The sequence below is a fragment of the Styela clava genome, chromosome 2, assembly GCF_964204865.1.
Source record: "Styela clava chromosome 2, kaStyClav1.hap1.2, whole genome shotgun sequence".
NCBI classification, from domain to species: domain Eukaryota; kingdom Metazoa; phylum Chordata; class Ascidiacea; order Stolidobranchia; family Styelidae; genus Styela; species Styela clava.
Genome location: NC_135251.1, coordinates 6,210,948 through 6,226,525, shown reverse-complemented (window position 1 = coordinate 6,226,525; position 15,578 = coordinate 6,210,948). Strand labels below are relative to the sequence as shown.

Here is a 15,578-nt window from a genome sequence, read left to right as displayed (position 1 = left end):
GATTGGGATATGGTATACGGTGGTATAGGTGAAGTCCTTAAACGTAAAGTCTCACTGGCGTAATAACCGTCGGGTCTGGTGTAGTACCACGGGTACCTCTGATAGGCGTGGCTCAACAATTTATGCATATGTAATTCCGACCCTTCATCTGACTACGTCGTCGAAAAATTACGTCATAGACACGTTTAGTCTAGTCTCCCCAACATTGAGGAGTGCATACGTACCTATTACTCGGAGTTGCACACAGGGCGGTAGTATAAACCATAAACCAAGTGCTCCGGACGGAGACCCAGGGCTCCGCGACTATTCGATTACTTTTCAAAATACTGACTTGGCTAATTTAGTAACTGTTCAAAAAAGCAATTATTTATAAGCAGGAGCGCAGCCAGGATTCTTAAGGGGGGAAATTGAATCGAAAATTTCCGCGCAACATTCTTCGCAATTAAATAAAAACGGATAACGAGAATTCTGTTGCGTAAAATATTCAATCCATGACCAATGCGAGAATTTAAAGTGTCTTTTAATAATTTAATTGCGCTCATCGTTACTCACGTTTGATTCGAGGTTACTATTAGGATTACTAAAAGGAGTGAATACTATTCTAAAATAACATAAAATAGGCTTTTCACTTGGCTAACACAGATAGTCCCCGAACTCTTAATAGAACTAAAATAGGGAAAAGCGAAACAAAATTATGCTCAAACCCTAACCTCGTACACACACTTCGGAAGTACCAACGAAAGTTTACATTCTCACTGTTAGGAAAAATTTTGACTCAAATAAAATATTTTGATATCGAAGACATCATCGGCGATTACGCGCCTTCTTCCTTAACAGGCACGCCTAGTGAATTGTTTCTCGACTGTATGTATAAAATTCCGTTTATGATCATGAAAAGTCTCGAGATTTCGACTGCAGGGAATTCAGAACTTCGAGTCAGACTGAGAAAAAACGACTATGATTAAATAAATCACGATTCCACAGTTCTCCGTTCGTCATAACAGTAGGATAAGCCATATTGAATCTTCCCTATGTTTTGGATAACCTCAAAAATGTTTATAATATTTCTCTCTACCGCTAGAGACAAAAACTGTAAACGAGATTATAGGCATAGAATATATTTCAGCAATATAGCAACAATATGGCACAATTCACAGTTCTAGGTAAGAATATTAAAATCATACACACAAAAAAGAAAACAGACCTGTAGTAATATATATCCACTGCCCTAATATCAGTTTTACACTGAAAAAAAACAACTTAAACACCACCCATGTTAGTCAGTTACTCACAAAATTTTCGGTATTTCCGGAGTATGTGAACCAAGATGGCGGACACCAGAACATAGTATGTGTACCAGGTTAGGGTTAGGCCATAATATTATTCAGATTTTCCTTATTTTAGTTCTATTATGAGTTCGGGGGCTAGCCAAGTGACTCCGGTAGTAATTATGGCCTAACCCTAACCTGGTACACATACTACGTTCCAGTGTCCACCATGTTGGTTTACATACTATGGGATTACCAAATTTTCCATGTTGGTAATATCCTGGTATCGCCCCACCACAAATTTCCATTACCTTGTTTATCTTATGTAAAGTTAGCCTATAGGACGCCGTTCCCTTTTCAAAATAATATGTCGAGTTCTGGGTGATCCGGACGTGCGGTATGCGAAAGACCAGTGCCAGGGGAGCTATCTAGAATCGAGAAACACTAAAAACACTACCACAATTCTCCTTCACAATAATTTCAAGACTCTTATCTGATGAAACTCGCTCATTCATAGTTGTTTGTTAACAATCCGTAGCTACAAAAAAGTGTATAATGACGTCACAACTGAGAGAGCTCTCGACAATTTTGTTCGACACGCGGATGAATTTTGTCATTAAATTTAGTCGATTTTGGCACGCACCACAATTCGATAGACTGGTGAAGGGAAAGGTGTTGTGAAGATGATATGGCAAACGCCGCCCTCTCGTACGGTTAACGGTCCAAGTCGTATTTTTTGGTATTATTAGCCAGTTATTTGTTTTCAAAAGCATGGACGTGTGTGGTGAAACGAGTGACGTGGTATTAACAGAATAGCAACCCTAACATAAGTGGAACAATTGCGGCAAAGAAGGCCACCGGACATTTACCATCTCCCAAGACAAAACTAAATTGTAAAATCTATCGCGGCTGTTTCCCCTTTCCCTACTTTAATAACATGAGTTTGTTGTGACACTGTATCGCCACCTAGCGTTGCTGCAGAGATACTGTAAGTTCCTGGTGAAACAACGATTTGAACGTCTTCATCTTGTAACTGAAAAAATAGAAGTAAGATCAGGAATTTCATAGTAATCAGTATGATGGAGAAAAAAGCTGATAAAATTGTTTGAAAAGTCCCAGCTGAGTCCCAGCCTTTCGTCCAGTTATTTCAGTGGTTCCCAAAGTTGACTGGCCGGGGACCAAAATTAGAAGAGGAAGAATATTTGGGAAATAGGAGAATGGAACGCCTGCGAAGGGGTCGTAACCAGTATAATTGAATTGTTACGAGTATACAAGTGCTTAAACTGTGATAATGACGTAACAATTGGCGGTATCTAGAACAAAAAAAACCAAGGGTTAATCTATTTCACTTATGTTCGGCGGGCTTTATTAAATCGTTACACGGATCGTAATTGGCCCGGGGGCCACATTTTGGGAACCATTGGCTCGTTGGTGTGGCGCATCATGCTAAGCGTTAGGAATTCGCTCGCCACAGCATCTCTGATTACCCTTCGTGGGTTTGAATCCCATGCGGGGATGATCATGTGCGAGAGAATTTCTGGACTCCTCGCTGCCGTAGGGTGGTTCACGTAACCCCTGGTCGGTTACAGCTTCCTCCCCCATCAAGTCCATGCTTCCGAAAACAAATAACTAACTAATCCCATATTCGACCTGGACTGGTAACCGGACGAGAGGCCGTGGTTCGTCATATGGATAAGCCGTCTTATCGGCTTTCCTCTCCCCCGGGATAAATATGTAAATCCTATCCTATCCATTGAATTACTAGTTCACTCAGGTGGTGATACACTTTGTAGGCCATTCAGAGAGGTAATAATTCTAGCACCCCTAATTTATATTTGTAGCTTTTCGTACCCTAGTGTTTGCTTGTACAATTTATAATTGACACTCAAATTTGGGTACTCCGGTAGTGTGCATACCAAGTTAGGGTTGGGCCATAATTTTATTCCGATTTTCCTATTTAGGTTATATTACAAGTTCAGGGACTGTCTGTGTTAGCCAAGTGAATATACCCCCTGCCCATAGGCTTCAGTCCCTTTGTGTAAAATTGGTGTTCTCTTCGCGGCCCCTAGAATTCGTTTCGCGGCCCCTTTCAGACCGCGGCCCCTAGTTTGGGAAGCGCCCCTCTATAGAATGGAAATAAACTTATTACAGTGTCAACATTCAGATATTATACCGCGCCTCTAATTACTCTGCGTGGGTTCGCAGGTTCGAATCCCATGCGGGATGGTTATGTGCGAGAGGATTGCTGAACAAAACTTGATGTAAAGTAGGCGAACAAAATTAGTTACCTACGTATTGGTACACATACTTCTGGAACGCCCAAATTTGACCTTTTATTTTGACAATAAAAAGTAACTTGATAAACCCATACAAGACTCAACTCACAGGATTTCTTCTTCTTTTCTCTGTCACAGTCTGCGTTAAATACTTTGAACAAAATCTTCGATCGTGTTTGTTGTATTCCATGGCTGGCGTGGATCGATAATATCTCTGGAAATAAAAAGACAAATAATGACAGTTTCAAGAAAAAAGACGGATGTTGAAATTTCAAAAAAGTTTCGTCCTGGCTCGGCGGTGTGGCGCAACGCACTAAGTGTTAGGAATACACTCGGCACTGCACCTCTGATTACCCTGCATAGATTTGCAGGTTCGAATACCGTGCAGGCATAGTTATGTGCGAGAGGATTGCTGAACTCCTCGTCATGTACAGGTTTTGCTTTGTTAAAATCTTAATCCAGCAATGTGGTCAGGGGCGCAGCCAGGATTTTCCCAACGGGGGGTTACGGTGAAAGTAAAACATTGAACCAAAAGTGCAGTTCACAACAATGTAAGGCGTTTATTAAACTAAAATGTATGGTCGTTCACAGTAGAATTACACAGTTACATGTAGCCCACTTCTCTTTGCCAGACTGTGTTTGGTGAATATTTTGCAAGTCGTATTTCAAACATCGACCATTAATCTGTAGTCAGCGCAATGTGGTATAAATTCCAATATTAAAATAACTATGAAAATTGACTAAGATTCAATATTCTGGATTCGATTTAAGTATTCTAGAATAGTAAATTATTCTACATCGCCCATCCATACATACCAAACAGTTTCTTGAGGCTGTTGACAATGACTGCATCACTGTTGTGTAAGCATCTTCCACAGAAGTGTGTCCTATTGACTCCTATAACAAATTTAAACATAAAAATAATAATGATAACTTGAAAAATATTTGTGGACATTCCGTTAGAATGGAATTCTATTCATCCTTTGAAAGTCTAGACCAGGGGTCGGCAACATTTGTCGCTCGCGGGCCAAAATTAAAGGTTGCAAGTCATTGGCAGGTTGTACGTATTTTTAGAAAATTAAAAACCGAATGGATGACCGATGAATCACATTTTTTCACACAGATCAGAGGTTAAATTTTAAGCAGCGCGCGAAGACTGATCATTTGAATATTTTTTGCGCCATAAACGATTTGCAATTAGCATCATTAAACAAGTAATTGTGACCTATATACTTGTAACGTTATAATATAATTTAGTCTACAGGTAAATTCTTTTGCGTAAAGAAAATTATCGACAAAACAACCGTTTTGTTACTATAATTTAGTGAAGCGTCGCACATCGGATTATATTGCTCCGTGGGCCGGATCCGGCCTGGTCTACCCAGGGCTACTCAACTATTTTTACCGAAGATCCGCATACAAAACTTCAAAGTTATTTGGGTCCGGTCTTCCCAGAATTTATATTTAGGCATCCTCAAACGCACACTTCCTCGGCCGGCTAATGATTATTAGCTAATCGAAATTGCTTATTATGGTGTTATAGTTCTTTTCATATATATTTAAAATTATAAAGTCATTTTATAAAAGGAAACTTCAAAAGTGGGGCTTATGATCTAAAACAAAGAATTGGGTGCGGTCCGAATCTCGTACTCGAAAGGGCGGATTCGGAGCGCGGTCCGCCAGTTGAGTAGCCCTGATCTAGACAATTCAGCTAACATGAGCGAAATTTAAAGTTTTAGTGAATTATGTTTATCGCGGCCTTCGCGGGTTAAAATCTCATGACCACAAGCACACCCAGGATGTAATAAATTCAGTAGGCAACACCTAGATGTAAAGATTCGGAACCCTTCAAACTCTAGCAGTTTGGCGGTGTGGCATATCGTACTAAACACTAGGAATACGCTAGCCCAGCACCGATAATTACTCTGCGTGGGTTCACAGGTTCGAATGCTGTTAAGGATTATTATGTGCGAGAGGATTGCCAGACTCCTCGTCGCCGTAGGGTGGTTCATGTACCCACTGGTCGGTTAAGGCTTCCTCCACCGTCAAGTCCATGCACCTCAAAACAAAATACCTCGCTAACTAATCCCAGGGACTGGTAATCGGACGAGAGGCTGTGGTTCGCATATGATAAAGCAGTCTTGTTGAAATTCCTCTCCCCCGAGATAAATATGTTAATCCCATCCTTACTTAGAATTGGCTGCATTTATAAAGTCAGATAATTAATACCAGATCATTGCAATGCCACGGCCCACGGGAATGAGCAAAGTGCACAAAAACATATATTCCATAACACACTTTGGTACCTGTACAGTAGGCTTTACATTCTTTATCGAAGGATACTCAATCTCTCTCTGCCTTGCTCTTTGCAGTGTGATATAGGCTTGTCCTGTCGTTCTCCGTAAAGTATTTGAAGTCCATAGTTCTGGCTGGGCATTCATTTTTTGTTTTGCAATTTTTTTTTAAGTTTTTTAATATGCTATAAACTGTTAAAATTAAAAACTAAATCAATAAAGTAAATAAAATTTTTGCTCTGGTAATCAGCATTATATAATTACATATTAAATTGAAGCAATGGTATTGACATAGCAATAATAATACAAATTGAATACTGAACACATTCATAAAATTAGTACATAATGATTTAATATATGGTTTATAACAAACTGGGCCTCCGATCTACTAAGGTTTCTCAAACTTTTTTGCCCCGGAACACCTACGCTTTTTATCTCATTTTGCGGAAAACCAAGATAAAAAAGATTGGGGCAACCTTGACAATTAAAAACTTAGGCCGATGGTTACCGATATTGAACGGGTAACGAGAACGCCATGCTTTCCAGACAGCAAATTCATGACCCAGAGTCGCAAAAGTACGACCGACATCGGCAACCAATTTAGTCGCAATTTTGATCCTTGCTCCACGGAACACAGTTTGAGAAATGCCGCACTAGAGGGCCACCGAGTCCTGAGCGGTTCTCTCAGGGCCACAAGCAAATGCTCTCGCTATGTACCATTCACATTGATTACATTAATTTAGAGTAGATTGACTTAGATTTGTTTGATTCTTAAACTGTAACATATTTATTTTTTTAATTTCATTTGCTGGCTTGTCACTATTAACCCTTTCCATGCGATTTTTATTTTTTAATAAATAATCGTATTTGCTACGCCGATTTTATGCATTTGTACCTCCACAACTAATCGATCGACTAACGAAAAACTAATGATCCTCTGCTGCCCACTGATGGCTCGTTGGAAAGCTTATTTAAAGAGCTTGCAATTAGCGATTAAAAAAAAAAGTTTTTTCAAAAGTGGTGGTCTGAGTCACAAACCGGATAGAAAAAAGGCATTTTTTTTTCTTGGGAGTTGAAACTTCAAACCGTGATAAAAAATAGAAATATCCGCTAAATCCTTTACTGTTACCGCTTCGTGGTTGGCAAACAATAGCATAATATTGCTGTAACAATTTCGTGATCTAACTCAAAATACTTTGGTAGATGGAAGGGATAATATGTCTTCTATTACCACCCAAAAAACACCGAAATTTGCATAAATTTCAAAAACACTCCCTCGTTCCGCCGCAAATAAAATTCCCGCCGTAAACGAAAGTGAGATTTACCGTCGCTATTGTTAATCACAGGAAGACTTCTTATCAATAAACTAAAACCCGGAAAAACTAGACCAACAGTTTGCGACCCATTGCTAAATAAAACAGTGAAGTACATCAACGTACCCGCCGCAATCTAGCGAGTTTTGTCGTGGGTACGTATACGTGCCCACCGCACGGAAAGGGTTAAACATAGCGAATAAAATGACATAGAGATGACTGATCATACATGACCAACCAACGGTGATCAAGTGCTCTCACGAGCGAAGTGCTAAGTTATGTTGGCGGGCTCTTGGATGAACTTTGCTTATGATTATGGATTTTCATCATTTATATTGAGGCGTAAATTATATTTCACGACCACATGCACATGCGCTGCACAATCTCTGCATATTTAGGTTCATTATCGGGAGTTACAAAACCATGACGAATCAAAAAATCCAGCGTAATTGCAGCACAATTAGGTTTGAAATTGTCTTGTATAATGAGATTCTTAATTTCATCAATATTAAATAAGGTAAAAGTCTGCATTTCACCATCGAGTGGTTTGGGGGTAAAATCTAACGGTAATTCCAAATCGAAACAGTATTGTAATTCCTTTCCGATGCCTCTATCATTTTCTATTGTATAACTCGCACATCCGACTGAGATCATATTTTCCGCGATATTCTCTGGAATACTGGCTTCCTCGTAGCATTCTTTTATCATTGTTTCTCGAATCCCAAACCCAACTCCGAGGCCACCAGCAGCCACATTGTCCCACATTCCAGGATAAGTTTCTTTTTTCGGCGATCGGCGTCCTAGCCATATGCAAAACCCTCTTTCAGGGTGTTTCACGTAGCCGTTAACATGAGCTCCATACGCTCTTACACCAAATAGTGAAGTTGCAGCTCTTTCTACTTTTAATAAGGCAGGTTGGCCAGGTCCAGATGCAACATCATAGTCCTGTTAACAGAGATAGCTTATTATACGTAGCTCAAATTAGTACCGATAAATAAAAAGCATAATTGGCACAGATGCGAGTATTGAATCGAATATTAGAAAATGATATAGTCTATCAAATTCTTGAATAACTTTGGTGGGAGATGATTATGAGCAGGTGCATTGCTGGACCCCTCACAGTTGTAGGGTGGTTAGGGCATTTGCCTATTCCCAAGGTCCACTACCAACATCCCATGTAGCACGTAATGATTAATAAAGCAGACAATGCATAATCGCAAAAATTATAGTCCTTTCAAAAAAAGTTACCAAGAATCATCGGTTTATTGTGATTGCACAAACAAATAAAATAATACTGTAATAGAGAGTTTACAGAGAACGATTTCATTTCCCAAATAATGTCAACACCATGAAAAACTTTTGAAGAAATAGAAACAAAAAATAACAGTTCAATAATAATTGGTTATCATATACTGATTTTGCTTGCAATATTCACCTCATTTCTCCAGTACCTCAAAGTCAAGAAAGCATTTTTTTTTTTGAGATCTTGCACAACTTTGAGAACAGCCTCCGAACGCTCATCATATGTCGTAAATTTCTCATTCAATTCAACAGAATTGATTTGATTAGCTTGGTTACATTGAAGAGTAAAAGTTCCAGGATAATTTGCAAGCTCTTTCACAAGTTCTTGTTGTAAAATCCCGACATTCTGGCCATTGACGATAAATGGAACACAAGTCGGTTTGCTTGACCCTGGTTCATCAAAGCTGTTGAGTTTTCTCAGTAGTCTGAGAACTCCTTCAGACCATTCTAAATTGCTCATTTTACCACTTCCTTCCCTACTGCTTGACAGAGCTATCCTACAGTCAGTCAGTCCTATTTCAGTACTGTATTTAATAAGTTTTCTCTACAGACAGATAGAAAAAGGAGGATAGGATTTACATATTTATCCCGGGGGAGAGGAAAGTCGATAAGATGGCTTATCCATATGGCGAACCACAGCCTATCGTCCGGTTACCATTCCATGTCGGGTACCGGTATGGGATTAGTTAGTTACTTGTTTTTCGAAAGCATGGACTTGATGGTGGAGGAAGCCGTATTCGACCAGCGGTTACATGGACCACCCTAAAGCCCTACGGTTGCGAGGAGTCCAGCAATCCTCTCGCACATAACCATCCCGCATGGGATCCGATCCTGCGAACCCACGCAGAGTAATTAGAGGCAGCGTGTACCGTAATATCTGAATATTAACACTGTAATAAGTTCATTTCCATTCTATAGACTACCTACAGCCACAATCATGAGTCCAACACAACATACGATAAAATAATTGATAAAAATAAACAAATAAAAACAGATTCCAGATGAGAGAACAAATAAAAAATGAAAACTAACGTAAAACTTCTGACTACCGTACCGGTACCGGTATGATTTAAGAAGCACACAGCATGCTGCAAAGTACGGTACGGGAATTTACTGTAATAATCCAAACCATCACAGAGATATAATAAAATATAAAATCATGAGAAAGAAAGGATTGGAGGATAAATCACCTGTCTTACCCAATGTCCACATTCTGACATTGTAGCAAGGACAACACTAAAAGGCTGAAGGAAGAAACGGATGAAGTGGAGGGGAAACGGAAGTTGAAGTGTTCCCAAAGGTGAAAAATTAAAAAACACTAAAAGGCTGAACACTAAAAGGAAGAAGTGGATGAAATTTCTTCCGACGGGTAGTTAGGTGGCTGAAGTCACTAAAAACCTGAACACTAAAAGGAAGAAGTGGATGAAATATTTTCCGACGAATAATGAGGTGGTTGAAGTCACTAAAAAGCTGAACACTAAAAAGAAGAAGTGGATGAAATTTCTTCCGACGAATAATGAGGTGGTTGAAGTCACTAAAAAGCTGAACACTAAAAAGAAGAAGTGGATGAAATTTCTTCCGACGAATAATGAGGTGGTTGAAGTCACTAAAAAGCTGAACACTAAAAGGAAGAAGTGGATGAAATTTCTTCCGACGGGTAGTTAGGTGGCTGAAGTCACTAAAAAGCTGAATACTAAAAGGAAGAGGTGGATGAAATATTTTCCGACGAATAATGAGGTGGTTGAAGTCACTAAAAAGCTGAACACTAAAAGGAAGAAGTGGATGAAATTTCTTCCGACGAATAATGAGGTGGTTGAAGTCACTAAAAAGCTGAACACTAAAAAGAAGAAGTGGATGAAATTTCTTCCGACGAATAATGAGGTGGTTGAAGTCACTAAAAAGCTGAACACTAAAAGGAAGAAGTGGATGAAATTTTTTCCGACGAATAATAAGGTGATTGACGTCACTAAAAAGCTGAACACTAAAAGGAAGAAGTGGATGAAATTTTTTCCGACGAATAATGAGGTGGTCGAAGTCACTGGTTGAAGTCACTAAAAAGCTAAACACTAAAAGGAAGAAGTTGATGAAATTTCTTCCGACGAATAATGAGGTGGTTGAAGTCACTAAAAAGCTGAACACTAAAATGAAGAAGTTGATGAAATTTCTTCCGACGAATAATGAGGTGGTTGAAGTCACTAAAAAGCTGAACACTAAAAGGAAGAAGTTGATGAAATTTCTTCCGACGAATAATGAGGTGGTTGAAGTCACTAAAAAGCTGAACACTAAAAGGAAGAAGTTGATGAAATTTCTTCCGACGAATAATGAGGTGGTTGAAGTCACTAAAAAGCTGAACACTAAAAGGAAGAAGTTGATGAAATTTCTTCCGACGAATAATGAGGTGGTTGAAATCACTAAAAAGCTGAACACTAAAAGGAAGAAGTTGATGAAATTTCTTCCGACGAATAATGAGGTGGTTGAAGTCACTAAAAAGCTGAACACTAAAAAGAAGAAGTGGATGAAATTTCTTCCGACGAATAATGAGGTGGTTGAAGTCACTAAAAAGCTGAACACTAAAAGGAAGAAGTTGATGAAATTTCTTCCGACGAATAATGAGGTGGTTGAAGTCACTAAAAAGCTGAACAGTAAAAGGAAGAAGTTGATGAAATTTCTTCCGGCGAATAATGAGGTGGTTGAAGTCACTAATAAGCTGAACACTAAAAGGAAGAAATGGATGAAATTTCTTCCGACGGATAATGAGGTGGCGGAGGTCACTGAAAAGCTGAACACTAACAGAAAGAAGTGGATGGAATTTCTTCCGACGGGTGGTGAGGTGGCTGAGGTCACTAAAAATCTAATCACTATAAGGAAGAAGTACGTTAGGGTTAGATGATATTTTGTCCTATCAATTTTGAGGCGGTTGAAGTCACTAAAATACCGAACATTGGAAGAGTTAAATAGCCAAAACATATCCCGACGGAAGTGAGATTGGATGAAGACCCTGAAAGCGGACTGATGAGTAGGCATGCCCCTTTTAGATTTATGAATTGAATCGATTCAAATCGCAATTTTTTTTTAATCTGATTTACGCGATTCGAAAGAAAGAGAGCCGTTTAGCGAAGAAAAACAAACACTCCAAATAACACCAATTGCCAGACGGGAATGTAAATGAATTTTTCGTTATTTACTTTTATTGATCTGCCTTCATTCATTTTCATGTTCAGCGCAACACACCCTGATCATCACTCGAGATGCTGACGTGCTGTGTGGGTAATTAATTTCCTTCAATCTGTCAGTTGAGTGACTGACCTAAGTTTCTATCACACGCAAATTTAAATGGATCGTATACCCGAAAGTTCGTTGCAATTTTGTTAAAAATATGCAACAGCACACCTTCTCTGCGACTAAGTTATGGTACGCCTTGACATGATTTGATAAACGATCAGATACCGACTTCTAGAAAACATTTAATTTTGATTGAAATTTAATTTAAACTTCGTTGAAATTGAAATATTGGTACTACTGAAGTATGCGCACCAAGATGTCGCACAACCTGATCCCTAACCTCGTACACCAGTGATTTTCAACCTTTTTTGTATCGCGGAACACTTTTTTCATTCTAAAATTGTGACGGAACACCAAATGAGATTTTTGGAAATAAACTATATTATGCAATTAACTGACATCGATCATTTCGGAAAAAAATAAATTAACGAGATTTAATATTAGCTTGTCAACTTCAGCTGGAAAAGACGTTACACATATTCCGATTCAGAGCTACCGATGAGCTAGGAACAGAAATGGTATTTTAATGTAATATCTGGGCCTGTTTCGATGAGTTTCAATTCTTTATTCTGGCTGGAATTTAATTGAGAGAGACAAACACGCAGCTCTTTCTCGATGACTCTCAATTTTTCGTGTTTTTATACTCTTATGGCGGCCAAGAAAAGGGTGGGCAAAATCGAATATTTTTTTCGAATCAAATAATTCGAATATTCTTAACAAATACCGAATATTTTTTATACGCAGCAGGGTCCAGAACGTCGGAGGTAGATTTGGAAATTAATAGAAACATTGAAAATCGGCAACAAAGCGATTTTTACTGGTTAATTTCGTCATATGCGCTGATATTTTGTCCCCCTGAACGTTTTTAAATTCCCGCCATTTGTTCTTTTGCGCAACTATTAATTCCCGTGGGTCGGCGGAGATCGAAGTTTCATATTATTGATATAACTATGAGTTCACATCAGCGACAGATTTTAATGACATTAAGGAGTGATTTCAAAGCCAAATTAATTGTATTCTGATATTTATCTTTTGCGCCGACTCTGATCTAACTTATCGCCGTTTGCAAATTAAATGTCCCAGTTTTAAGCAAATAATATTATCATTATCGTCAACGGGATGCACACATTTATTATTAAGACGACAATTGACTTTCTTAGGCTTAGTGTTATTTTCGAAATAAATCAATTTGATACTGTGATTAGATAAATCTGTGAAGCTGTGATTGCGTGAATAAAGAATGTTGATTTAAAATCTGAAATAAAGGCATTTCTACGTTGTCGTTTGGCAGCACTCTTGAACGATATTTTACATACGCGACCTGATACCAAAAAAATTGTAAACAATTTTGTGCCCAAGTGCTTTTCGTACCTAGTAGAAGGGAAGACGCTAATTATAATTAATCACCTCAAGTCACCATTTATTTTACAACAAATCAATACCCCGACCAATATCATAGCTAATATCGTTACCGGGAAATTCATAATTTTGTTTACGGAATTTGCAAATTCAACACTCCAAAAAAAACGTCTTTGTAACTCTTAATTTCCGAAAATGATTTTCTATTCGGGTCATGCATGCGGAGGCTAATAACATCTTTAAAATCTGGTAACTTTATTTTAGATATCTTATTTGGGTTGACGTTTCTACATTTACGGACTAGTGTCGGCACGCTTTTTGCATAATAACAGTGGAAGCCGAGGGTGAATTCTCGCGTAATCCAAGCGATCGATTTACCGGCGTGAATTCCGTGCCCAAGCAAAGCGGTACAGATTATGTGGTATTGTACATACGAATAGTAAAATGGCATTCGAATATTTTAATATTGTATTCGCTATTCGAATATTTTGCACAGCCCTAGACCGGCCATGCTTAAAAACTCATTTCGTAAAGATAGGTAGTGGAAAATGATAGCAAGATTGGAAGCGGTTGTGAACCGCGCTTTGTGAAATTTATATAAATCCATCGGACGGTTAAATATCAGTTATGACGTCATAATACTGCAAAAAAGCAATTTTCTGCAGAACACCCGGAGGTCTCTCGCGGAACACCGGTGTTCCGCGGAACACCGGTTGAAAATCAATGATCTATAGCAGTGGCCGGCAACCTTTTTTCAGTAACGGACCGGTAAAGCCTGACCAAAATTTTGGCGGACCACCTTTATACAAACGAACTAATCTAATGTAATAAATATGATGCGTTAGAAAATGTATGTTGACAATACATTCAAAAACGAAGGTGATACTATTCACGTAACGTATTTCTTACGTTAAACCCACTTCGATCTTTCGTTTTTGTAATTGCCATTTTAAAAACCCAACCTCACATGAAGATAACAATGGCATTGTACGTTTTCATGTCACCTTTCTGCGGACCGGTAGTGACCTTTCCGCAGACCGGCGATGGGCCGCGGCCCGGTGGTTGCCGACTACTGATCTATAGTATATGAAGGAATTTGCATACAATAAACAATGGAATAACTGTTATCTACAACATGACTATATTACCATGCATTTCATGTTTGCAGATTACTGCGATATATTTTTATATACCATGAGTTACGTTATCAGAATTAAATTAATACGGCAAGCATTTAAAATAGTGCTATCGGTCATAGATTTGAACATTTTGCGCAACACAAAATCATCCTAGTAAAAGTCCATACTTTTAAATACCAACCATTATCCAAATTATTTGCCAAAAAGCGGGATAAAGTATAAATTATATTTCTGACTTGCGACAATTTTTTCGTGAGTACGTAAATACGAATGGATTTTTTTTATATTCGGGCACTTCAATGTCCGCATATATATCTTTTATTATTTTATAAATACGAAAATATGTATCAAGAATTAATTATAATCGGGCAGTTTACCACACATTTTAAGTCCATGGATCGCCGTTGTATTTTGTAAATACGAAAATAGGAATCAAATATTAATAATAATTGCCGTGATAATTGCCGTGATTAATAATAGATTGCCGTGATATTGTGCCCGAATATAATTTATTTTTGATTCCGTATTTCATTCCTTGAACTTAATATCTGTTTTTATAAATTTTGCAAGCAGTTCACGCACGAAGACTTTGAATAATTATGTATTAGTCAAATCGAAGTCCTGTTAGACCACTGGTTCTCAACCAATGGGCCATGGGCCCACTGGTAAGCCTCAGAGGCATTTTGAGGTGGGCCACAAACATATTATAAATTACAAGGTTTGTTGATCTAGAACAGCTAGATATGAAAATATATATATATTAATTTGTTTGCACATTACATCAAAATTAAAAAGAATATAACGAGAATGTCATGGCCTTCAATTCGCCAGGCTCGAACTGAGCATAACATATAAAAAATTAACAAAAAACGAATCCACGAGGACATTGTCTCATAAATACGAACAGAACAAACATTAAATTACCCAATTCCTAATATATTAAATTTTCAAGTATTCCTCACTATCCATCGGAAGAAATTTCATCCACTTCTTCCTTTTAGTGTTCATCTTTTTAGTGACTTCAACCACCTCATTATTCGCCGGAAGAAATTTCATTCACTTCTTCCTTTTACTGTTCATCTTTTTAGTGACTTCAACCACCTCATTATTCGTCGGAAATTTTTTTATCCACTTCTCCCTTTTAGTGTTCAGCTTTTTAGTGACTTCAACCACCTCATCAATCGTCGGAATAAATTTTATCCACTTCTTCTTTTTAGTGTTCAGCTTTTTAGTGACTTCAATGACATTAAACAACATGATAGGCAACTCTGACGTCACTCCATAAGACTACAGGCGAGAGATTGTATTTCATGATACGCTCCAATGCACATATTTCTCGTCGCCT

At 38.2% G+C, this 15,578-nt stretch overlaps 2 protein-coding genes across 3 annotated transcripts; both read right to left on the bottom strand.

The window, feature by feature from the left end:
• Positions 1–1,102: 1,102 nt before the first annotated feature.
• LOC120335665 (uncharacterized) lies at positions 1,103–6,119 on the bottom strand. The gene is made up of 4 exons (XM_039403231.2): positions 5,851–6,119; positions 4,361–4,441; positions 3,654–3,758; positions 1,103–2,301 (listed from the first exon to the last, which is right to left on the bottom strand). The coding sequence occupies exons 1-4, from the start codon at positions 5,983–5,985 to the stop codon at positions 2,155–2,157; spliced, it is 468 nt and encodes a 155-aa protein (XP_039259165.2). The 5' UTR covers positions 5,986–6,119; the 3' UTR covers positions 1,103–2,154.
• On the bottom strand, positions 6,032–9,296 carry LOC120335663 (uncharacterized). 2 transcript variants are annotated; one of them, XR_013470272.1, is made up of 3 exons: positions 8,587–9,296; positions 7,344–8,096; positions 6,032–6,666 (listed from the first exon to the last, which is right to left on the bottom strand). XR_013470272.1 is itself a non-coding variant. In XM_039403229.2 (2 exons), the coding sequence occupies exons 1-2, from the start codon at positions 8,911–8,913 to the stop codon at positions 7,506–7,508; spliced, it is 918 nt and encodes a 305-aa protein (XP_039259163.2). In that variant the 5' UTR covers positions 8,914–9,296; the 3' UTR covers positions 6,702–7,505. The 2 variants fall into 2 exon arrangements, 1 of the variants encoding a protein (XP_039259163.2); XM_039403229.2 differs by lacking the exon at positions 6,032–6,666 and having other exon boundaries at positions 6,702–8,096.
• Between the last annotated feature and the right edge of the window lie 6,282 nt (positions 9,297–15,578).

Bases quoted from the DNA above. Each gene is read 5' to 3' on its own strand.
- LOC120335665 (XM_039403231.2), bottom strand. From the start codon at position 5,985: ATGAATGCCCAGCCAGAACTATGGACTTCAAATACTTTACGGAGAACG. The intron at 3,759-4,360 runs GTATGTATGGAT...TTTTATTTCCAG, and splicing joins CAGCCTCAAGAAACTGTTTG to AGATATTATCGATCCACGCC. The intron at 2,302-3,653 runs GTGAGTTGAGTC...CTATTTTTTCAG, and splicing joins AGAAAAGAAGAAGAAATCCT to TTACAAGATGAAGACGTTCA.
- LOC120335663 (XM_039403229.2), bottom strand. From the start codon at position 8,913: ATGAGCAATTTAGAATGGTCTGAAGGAGTTCTCAGACTACTGAGAAAA. The intron at 8,097-8,586 runs GTGAATATTGCA...CTCTGTTAACAG, and splicing joins TGAGGTACTGGAGAAATGAG to GACTATGATGTTGCATCTGG.